Genomic DNA, 11,104 nt, shown 5'->3' on the forward strand with positions numbered 1-11,104 from the left:
AATTACGTATATGTTAAAAACCCAAACAAAAAGGCTAAAATCAATTTATAGGCAAACTGTAAAATATCATTGTCTATATAATTCATTTTAATTTTCTCTATAATTTTACAAATATTATTTGTAATACATAATAATGTATATTATATACCCATTATGTGATAAGTGTTATCAGCGCGTGCTAGTGAACTTAGTCGACATGCTCTTTATATTAAGTACTATTTATTTTACGAGATAAGAAATCAAGAGAGTTATGCCACGAGTAGTTATTATCACTATTAGTAAATTAATTACGTATAATTTACATGAATACAAATATTTGTTACTCATGGGGAAAATTACTTCAGTAAATAGAACTTTTATCGATACAAGGTAATTAAAATTAACTGAGTCTTCTAAATGGATCCACTCGTATCGCATACCTCGGAGAGGACGTTAAGCCGTCGGCCCCGGTTGTTATCATGTACACCTGATAGCGGTAGGTACTCATGGTAGGGAATAAATTCGCCAACACATTGAACAAAACAACATTGGAGCAGCGTGGTGGATTAAGCCTTGATCCTTCTCCTACATGGGGAGAGGAGGCCTATGCCAGTGGGATATTACAGGTTGAAGCGAGTCTTCCAAATACGATATTCGTCTTCAAAATTCGTCATTTGTTCAGCTAACCCTGTTCCTTAATTCTGAGTTACACATCTTCTAACTAAAAATAAAGTAGCGTGGCAGATGAACCAGTCACTCTTCTTCACAGGATGTTCCAGATGTCCTCTGTCCAGCAGTGGTGTTTACAAGCTATTGTAGTTCATGTCCAGAAGTAAGACGCTTACTTGTATCCAAAGAAAAATGTTTTATAACGTAATAATAATAAGTTTGTAAATAAGTAAGAAGATAAGGCTTTAGTTTCTACTCTCAGTTTTTCACGATTTCGAATACGTATTTGTTTACCTCATTATTTTATCTATCTAGACAATCTCAAACAATGAGAAGAGCATGAGTGCAAAGTAAACGTCTCCTTTCTGAGTTATGGTATTCGCATATTCAATAAAATCCCAAAAACAATTTTGGAATTGTCTCAATAAAAATTTAAAGTTTTTATTTAAAAAAAAAGACAAAGCGTATTATTTAGTGCAGGATTACATTGTTGATAAAGATGTATGGACTTAGTGACGCTGTATTTCATGCAAGATATTACTAATTTTCTACTAAAACACAGTTTATATATTACTAGCTAACCCGGCGAACTTCGTATCACCTAACACAAACTTTATCGAATGGTATTAAAGTTCAAATTGACTTTTAAGTATTATCACAAATCTTTTGTATGGGAGTATAGAAAAGTGTTGTTTTTAGACTTTTTCAGGAAATTTTTTTTTTTAGAATTTTTCTCTCCGTAAGAACCATCCTCGTACTTTAAAGAATATTTTTAAAAAAGAATTAGCGAAATCGGTCCAACCGTTCTCGAGTTTTGCGCTTAGCAACACATTCAGCGACTCATTTTTATATTATAGATTTTCAAAAGAGTACCTATAACTGCGGAGTTTCTTGCCGATTCTTCTCTGTAGAATCTACATTACGAATCTGTAGCTTTACTTTTATAAAAAATAATAATCAATTTAAAATTTTTATTTCTAAAATGAATCGAAATTGCCCTATTTAAATAAAGTTGTTTTTGATTTTGATTTTGAATTTCAATGAAATGTTTTCCACTCGTAATAACTTAATTTAATTGTCAGAAGCTAATTTCGCAAATTTATAACACAAATATCTGTTTGTTTAATACAATATCTAAAATGTTTGGATCAAGATTGTATATATAAGAGATTGTTTTTGATAGGTTATTATAATTACAATTAGGATTATGTGGTATGCTTTTGACAGATAAAAACCGGATACAATGCACTAAATATTTTTTTTTTCAATATCTATATATTCAGGCTTTTAAATTGTTAATGTTAGACAATTTATATTTTATATATTTTGTTATCAAAAAAAAAATAGTTTATATATTACGCGTATTAAAATGTTATTTATTAACAAAAATTACTTATTGAAGCAGTAATCAAAGGACTTTTTGATAACTTTCGTTAGTCCGATTTTTTTTAAATTGTAACTAGATCGGCAAACAAGCGTACGGCTCACCTGATGGTAAGCGCTTATAGACGTCTGCAATACCAGAAGCATCGCAAGCACGTTGCCGACCACATCCCCAGTACCCCCAGGAGCTTCACCGTAAGGTGAGTAATCACAACAGAAATAGAACACTGATTGATAACAGTTTTTTTGACATTGACAAAATACAAACGTTATCACTATATAATTTTTTCCTGTATCGATTAGGAGTGGCTGAGTTTTTCATGTTCATGTAGTTTTAATTTATAAAATAACTCTGTTGACAGTGAATTTATTTAGCTTAAACTTATATAGGTTAGAATTTTTACTTTTTAACTTAAGAAAACTATTGGCTTTCAAAGTAATAATCGCGTTAGAGTTAATAAATTTCCAATTTGTCGGATCTATGTTTACATTTTAATGTATTATCTTAATTTCCTTAGACAAAATAACGTGAACGGCTATTTACCGACGATAGCCGCCGCACATTTCTCAACTTAAAGTCTTCCTTATCGCTTAAATAGTGGTATGACTTCACGTTTTCCAAATTGCTCTAGATGATAATCAAAGTTATTACTAAATATTTATCGCTGTCACATGTTGCTAAAACGTGACAGAAAAGCGTAACCGACTCTGGAATTATTCATTTCTCTAGAGTCTCGTTATAAATATATGAGTCTTTTATTTTAACTTATTTAGGGAAAATCTTAGATTTCGCAATAATTGTAACTAAAAGTGTTCTTATGTTTGAAAGACGCGATATTTAATGGAGATTAATACTATACATAACAATAATAATCCTTAGAATTAAAATTTTTGACTCAGTACGTTACTTTGGCTTAGTTTAGTATTATTAATTTCTAGTCATATTTTATTTTAATTAATCTGAATTAGTAACTGTTAATACTATCAAAATTTGTTGCAAATAGTTAAATATATAGGAAGCTAAATTTATTAACATGGCTGATGAAGAGGTTAACGGAGACACTGATGATATCCAACATGAAAAGGATAAGACCCAAAAGAAGGCTGCAAAAAACGATAGTGGTGTAGCTGACTTAGAAAAAGTTACTGATTATGCCGAGGAGAAAGAAATATCATCACAAGATATATCTGGTGCACTATCTTTAATTGGTGATCGTAGAAATAAAGAAGCAGCAGAAAGACTCGAAAAAGAAAAAGAACTTCAAAAAATCTCAATCAAAAAGGATGATATAGAATTAATACTAAAAAAAATGGAAATCTCTCGAACATTAGCTGAAAGAACTCTACGAGAACACAGGGGTGACTTGGTGGCGGCACTTATAACACTAACTAATTGATAACGACATGTACATATGTACATTTGTAATAGAGTATTTTTCAATCTCTAGTGTCTTTTTATGTTTTTTAACAAACCATAAGCCCAAAAATTTAGGAATATGAAAACAATAAAGAGGGTATGGGTATACGTAAAGGGGAGTTTTCTTTTTTAGATATTTAGCCCTAACAATAACTTACGTTATATAACGTTCAGATAGTTATATCGCATACATACATACACGTCAGCAATTTATTTTTATTTGTATAAAATGTGTATTACCTATTATAATTTTACGTCTTGTAATTCCTTCTTATTATGAATGTTTTTCTGAATAATGATGTTTTATAGAGAAGTTTAGGCGTAGAGGCGATAATAAATCGTAAAGTGTCTGGCTAAGAGCATGAATTAACGTTTCTGGAGCGTAAGTTTTTTAAGAATCTTTCCGTTTTATGATTCAATTTACTTTAAAGCAAATGGAATCATAAACGGCGAGAGCTCAGTTTAAAGCTTAGCAAATAGTTGAACTAAAATAACCTATAGAGAAAAAACGCATGAATCATTATCACTGGTTGAATTATTTGATAAAATCATATTGAAAAATAAATATAATCCAAATAAAAAATTATTTTATTCAAATATCTTTTTCAACATCATTATCATCATTTTACAAATAATTTTTTTAACTGTCGTTAAAAGTAAAGATCAACATCGATTTGGAATTAAATTCTGTAGAGTAGAATCGGCAACTCCACAGTTACTGTTTAAAAAAAAACGGGGTTTTATATAATTTTATATAAAACTGGTAATACTTAAATCCGTGAAAACATCTTAATGGAACCTTCATATCGTAACAGAAGATCTATGTCAACAGCGGCATAAAGAAGAATATTCAATGTCATAGAAATTAGTTTTGAAATTTAATGAGTTGCTTAAGATCAACATTTGAATGTGATGCGCTCGATGGAGAACAAATTTAGATAGCGATTTGAATCCATAATAGAGCTTAAGAGACTTTTTTTCCTAAGGTATAGCTGCTATAGGTAACGCTGCTTGAAACAATTTATGTACATTATTCATATGCTTTTGTGTATTCGCCGCATTCGTTTTGTATCGTTTCTAAGGATAATAAAAAGTTAGTCATTATTGACAATCAGTCAGATCTCTGTTGTGTTATCTGACATACATAAATTAATCCTAAGTTAATTACATTTTACATGGCGACAGTAAAATAATAGAACAGCCGCACTCATTCTAGTGCTTTCATAATCATAAGTTTGATACTTAAATACCAATAGTAATAAAAGTAAACAAAAATAAAACAGTTTAGTTCTCATTTATTTTCCTAACCTTTATTTGTAAATGAGTTATATTAGTTTTATGTAGATTTTCTATAGATCATTGTAAAGGATACAGTTTTTAAGTAAATTACGTATTTACGATGTTTATTGTTGAATGTTCAAGCCTAGCTATTATTAACACATAATATATATATACACATACACATACCCCACCATGTCCTTTATCTATTATTCGAAATTCTAAGAAAAAATATGACTTGCCACGACCATAATTCATTTATCAGTTTATCAACAATTAATAAGCCAGCGTCACGTTTTGAATCACGTTTCACGATTGAAATTTAAAATCAACTTGAAATACTGTTTTTAATGACACATAACAAAATCGGTAAAGGCTATAGTCACCTGCAGCAACAGGAATATCACGCCGAGTGTCATTGGTTTTAGGTACTTAACTCATCACCACTCGAGAGCGAAATTATTTGTGATCTTCTTTAAGGTCGGAGTATTTTCCTAGTCATTAAATTAAATCACATTTTAAGCAACATTTTTACTGCTGCGTTCACCTGACAGAACTACTAAACAAAACTTACAAAGATACAAAATTTTGTTGTCAATAATACATAAATAATAATTTTTAACAAAAAAAAAACCGACTTCAAACAGGAAACTAAAAAGTGAAAAATAAATTTACTTAGTACAAAGTAATTCGTATTTTGATTTAGTTAATCAGAAATGATTAAATAAATATTTTATAATTTTGAAGTCGGTGCCAAGTAAAACAATAACTACTCTAGTATCTACTCGTAAGTTGTACTCAGTTTTCTTTCATAATTTGTTTCATTGACTATTAGGTTGAATACTGTTATTATTCTGTTATTGTTTTGACATATCTAATAATATTTTGTACTTGTTTGTTGTGTGTGTGTTGTTTGTATTTGTTATTGTAACCAGGTTTTTGTAGTATTTACCTCCTGGTTTCCTTATCATGGTACCAAACTATGGATATCTCCTTTCCAACCAAAAAAGAATTATCAAAATCGGTTCATAAACGAAGAAGTTATCCCCGAACATACATAAAAAAAAATATATATATATACGGTCGAATTGAGTAACCTCCTCCTTTTTTTGAAGTCGGTTAAAAAATAGATTCCCGTCACAATAATACAACATTGAACATTTCATAATATAACAAAATCAATTTAAAACTAAACAATATTACAGTAACGATTCCTTTTCTAAATCTTATCTTTTTCATTACATAAAATACTTTTAATGTGTGTTTACAGAATGATAAGATATAAGAAAGAACGCACTGACTGCTTTAGTTGCGTTCAATTATCATCATCATTATCTTAATTAAAATTTACTATGATTTTTGAACTTATTATATAAATTTCATATAATCTTCTTAAGGAAAATAATTTACTAAATCAATTACGTAGTGTGGGGTCTGTGTGTGTGTGTGTGTGTGTGTGTGTGTGTGTGTGTGTGTGTGTGTGTGTGTGTTTGTGTGTGTGTGTGTGTGTGTGTTTGTGTGTGTATTACTTAGTATGTACAGAGAAATCGGTAGTCATAGAAACGACGGAAAAGTTTGAAGCTAGTCGTAGAAGAATGCAACCCTTCTTTTGCTATACTTGTCCTAAGCTACTATTTAAGTGATTATATTCCGCTGATATTCAATAAAAACCTTGATCAGCCAGCTGCTTATGCTGCTATCAACCAATTGTCTTTCACTATTAACCTCAGCATTTTATTTACTTTTTGTAGGCGACAGTTGTATATAAGCTTTATGTAATAAAAAGTATCCAAGTTAAATTATGCAATAGAAAATAGTTTTATTCAATTTTAATAGTATTAGGTCGGAGAAAAAGATTCCTCGTATTTTAAATATAAATTCAAGGTAAGATCCCTATTTTAAAGTAGAACATTAAAATGTACCGAATTTCTTCGTCGGGTTCACAAATTTAGGCAGATAGAAAAACAGATGAAAAGTGGCGCGAAACTTTCTTTTTATTTCATTATTTAAAATGTCACCTTTTCTTGGTATCAAACCAGCCGGTTACAAACAATACGACTAAAAAGATTTTATTGCAACTTTTTATTAGAAAATACTAAAATACTTTTCCCGACCTATTATTATATTTTAGTCAACGCTTGGTTCGACTCACAAAAATCCGCAATATTTTTTTATTAAAAACATGTTTGTATTCTTCCAAACTTATTCTCTAAGAATGTTAAGAACGTGAAAAATTTAGCAAGTAATGTCTTAGAGTACGTCGCCGTCGTACGTCTCCTCATAATTATTTATAAAAGTCTAAAATAAACGATGGAGTATACCTAAAGTCTTTATGTGTTTAAAATACATAAATTTTGTTAGAAAATGTTCAGATTATTTTATTCTAATTATAGCGAAATATTTGAACATAGCCTTTGTTCAGTTTAGACGACGATTTCAACATTTTGACATGTTTAATCAACATTATTTTTTATCTCGCAACCCGTCAGATATGAAGTACATAACAAGAAATAACACAGAAATTTCCTGACAAAGTTGTTTTTGTTCAAAAAAAAACAAACAAAAATAAAAATAGCTATAATTGGTATTAAAACACTTTTTTTAAGTAAAAATATTACACACACAAACAAACACGCGCGTGCGCGCCCGCACGCACGCATGCTCGCACGCAAGAACGCACGCACTCACGCACGCACACATGCACGCTCGCTCGCACGCACGTACCCACACACACACACACACACACACACACACACACACCTCTGTTTAATAAAGAAATGATATTGTAACAAAGAGGAACTACAGTTGCGTTGCCGCCTAAAAGAGAGAATGGGATTACTTATGGCAGATCTAGGGATGTACGAACGAGGCGTTATGTATATATGAAAATATGAGAGATAAAGATCTCTAAAATGCACAGCGTTTTTCGGGTTTTTAAAAGCAGTTCCAAGTGCTTTGAAGGAGTGCGGGAGTCAATAGTCTAAATTTAGACCCTATCATAACGTCACGTGATTAAGTCCAAACATCAAACTTAAAAACGTATAAACTTTATCTGCTTCAACTATCCATATATAATTATCTGCGTATTTCGCGCATTTCCTCGTTAAATGTTAAACCAATAAGGGTGTAGTAGCATCACCAGCATCTGTCATCTCGTAACCTCTATGGATGTATGTCTGTCGAAAAATGTACCTAAAATTAAAGATACATCTAATATTACCGCAACAAGATTTCCTATTACAATACATAAATACGGATATAAAGTTTATTATTCTTAATTTTTACGTATTGTTTACGTTAGTGTATACGCACGTTGTTTTCTTAAGGGTGATAATGCGTAAAAGAAACTCAAGATAACCTTTACACTTACATGCTTTAGGAAAATTAACGACTAAATTAATCGAATTATTGAACAAAATATAAATTATTTTCAATTTGTACATATTTTTTAACACCAAAAAAATATTGTAATCGCTAATTGTAGAATAAAAAGGTATATAATAAGAATAAATATAAGAATTGAATGACTTATAATAATACCAAAGGAAAAGATTGGTTCACGAATGTCACATAGCAGAAATGTGATACGTATCATAAAATGACAAATTTCTTTTAAATAATTGAATTATTAAAAATCGCTATTGGTGATGAAAAACAATTTATTAAGGTCAAAAAGCAATTACGCATAACCATGACCTAACACGCATGTCAAGTATTTTATTTTCCTATTCGTTGGCTACCATCCAAATGTACCCGTAAGCAACACCATTTCCTTTTCTCCGACCTATATTTTTACGTTCATATTGATCCTTCATAACGGAAAGTTTTTGTTTGCTAGTGGGACACTTGCACTTACAGCGCTTTTAAAGCGACATTCATGGAGAGTCGAATGTTAAGGGCGTACCCTATCTGAATGACCTCGCGCGTTTCAACTCGCTTGACCGCCCCCTTCCCGCTCTTCACCTGACAACTTTTACGTATTTAAGCGCGTGAGGTAAAATAAGACATCTAGCGGATTTGTTGCGTATTATTACAACGCGCAGTCATCAATCGATTTTATAGGCCGAGAGTTGATAACGCAAACAGATTAAAATACCTAAATATATTTTATTTATAATTCACTTCTAAATATATGTGAATACTAACTTTGCAAATTATTTAAATACGCTACAGAGTTAATTTGCAATTAGGGATGGACTAAAAAGAAATACCTGGATATCTATTTGTTGGTAAGTAATTTAATTAGTATAGATGTGCTGATTATAGCTTTGGCCGACTAGCCAAATAGTCGATTGTAAAGAGACCACTAGTCAGCGGGCCGAATAAATTAAAAAAAAATCCTACTCTTTTTAACCGACTTCAAAAAAGGAGGAGGACCGTATATATTTTTTTATGTATGTTCGGGGATAACTTCGTCGTTTATCGACCGATTTTGATAATTCTTTTTTTTGTTGGAAAGGAGATATCTTAGGTGTGGTACCATGATAAGTAAACTAGGATCTGATGATGGGATCCCAGAGAAATCGAGGAAAACGCGAAAATCCGCATAACTTTTTAATGTACCGATTTTGATAATTTTTGATTTAGTCGAAAGCCGATGTTTATCATGTGGTCACATTTAAATTTCATTGAGATCTGATTACAACTTTTGGAGTAATCTTTGATAATGCGTATTTACTTGACTAATTTTTTGTCTACCTGCGTTTTATTACTTGTCGATATAACTGAAGTCGGTTTTTTTTCGTTTGCCTGCAAACACAATTATTATATTGAGTACACATGATTAAACATACACTCATTGATTTAAAATTGTGATTTTTATTTTTAAATATGAATCGGTTACATTTTTGCTTTTATTTGAGAATATTTCTTAAATAATGTGTTCGGATCAATCAGTTTTTGAAGTATGCAGTCAATATAGAATTTTGTCAACTTTTGTTTTATTTCCTTCTGCCAAAAATTATCGTCTTTATTAATAATTTCGATTCTAAGCGATTCATTTTCACTGCCCCATACCGCATATATACATTTTTTGCTTTGTGTTACATGTAATTGACCTTGAATTTGGTAATACCAATTTTTGTTAATATGGTATTGACCATTCTTATTTATTTTCCAGACGGTTATTTTTTTCTTCCTAATAGCTTCGTCTATGCCGATTCTATGCGCTGTAATGGGACATTTCACCTCAATGAGATGACGATGTTTGCCAATAACCTTGTGATTGTGGTCGTATGTATTTTCAGTGAAACTAGGCAAATTTATAGCTGACAACACTTCTTCAAGTTGTGACCGGCCACATCCTATTGCGATGGTACCAGCTACTGCACATGCATTCAAATTTAAATAATTGTCTTCACAGATATCATTTTCGATTGTAAGAGTTACGTTATATACATTTTACACTGAAAAGTAAATAATACTACTACTATTCTATACTATATACTATTACTACTATTTTGATTTTCTCCTGTTAGTATTATATCATTCGATGAATACGCTAGATGGCCATGTTTACAAAAGTTGAGTAATTTTTGAATTGAGATATGGCCACAATCTTCCTTCCGACGTGTTTATCGGATATAATTTCTTCCGGTTCCGTAGTAACAGTATACTGAAATTAAAAAAATAACTGAATCGAGAACAAAAAGTTGAACACATATTTTATTTGTTTACCAGAAAGAAAATGTGAAAGGTAAAATAATACAGTGATAACTAAAATGGAAATACCTCTTTTTCTTCACTTTCTAATCCCTGACAATAGGTTGAATTAAACCCATTAGTTGACTCTGCAAACTTATTCTTATGTGCCATAGGCGTAGTTAAATCTAGACCTTGTGGCACTTTTTTGAAGGTAGTCCTAGAAAAAAATATACATTTACTAAGATAATAACATATTTAACATTTTGTACACATTGGATTAAGATAACACAAAGACAACTGAGGTAGGGCACAGCAGGAATTTCCTGCTCAAAATATGGAGCAGCCCGACTGGGGTAGTACCTCGACCTTACAGAAGATCACAGCAAAATAATACTGTTTTCAAGCAGTATTGTGTTCCTGTTGGTGAGTAAGGTGACCAGAGCTCCTGGGGGGATTGGGGATTGGTTCGGCAACGCGCTTGCGATGCTTTTGGTGTTGCAGGCGTCTATAAGCTACGGTAATCGCTTACCATCAGGTGAGCCGTACGCTTGTTTGCCGACCTAGTGATAAAAAAAAAAAAAAAAAAAAAAAAAACACATATCTACACACACATCCACGCAAACAAATACTAGTACACTTATTGCTGCATTATTTTTTTTTGGTACTATATAGGTATGTTTGACACACTAAAACATACATTCATAAATAATATACATATACAAATACTTTATTCGT

General features: G+C 31.2%; 1 protein-coding gene and 1 long non-coding RNA gene across 2 annotated transcripts; one reads left to right on the plus strand and one right to left on the minus strand.

Annotated features, from left to right (window-relative positions):
- Positions 1-3,045: 3,045 nt before the first annotated feature.
- LOC123655003 (huntingtin-interacting protein K-like) lies at positions 3,046-3,478 on the plus strand. Its single transcript, XM_045590852.1, has one exon. The coding sequence runs from the start codon at positions 3,066-3,068 to the stop codon at positions 3,426-3,428; it is 363 nt and encodes a 120-aa protein (XP_045446808.1). The 5' UTR covers positions 3,046-3,065; the 3' UTR covers positions 3,429-3,478.
- A 6,220-nt stretch (positions 3,479-9,698) lies between these two features.
- On the minus strand, positions 9,699-10,682 carry LOC123654952. The gene is made up of 2 exons (XR_006743293.1): positions 10,457-10,682; positions 9,699-10,340 (listed from the first exon to the last, which is right to left on the minus strand). It is a non-coding gene; the product is annotated as an uncharacterized LOC123654952 (long non-coding RNA).
- Positions 10,683-11,104: the final 422 nt, after the last annotated feature.

Source organism: Melitaea cinxia, chromosome 7, assembly GCF_905220565.1.
Source record: "Melitaea cinxia chromosome 7, ilMelCinx1.1, whole genome shotgun sequence".
Taxonomy (NCBI): domain Eukaryota; kingdom Metazoa; phylum Arthropoda; class Insecta; order Lepidoptera; family Nymphalidae; genus Melitaea; species Melitaea cinxia.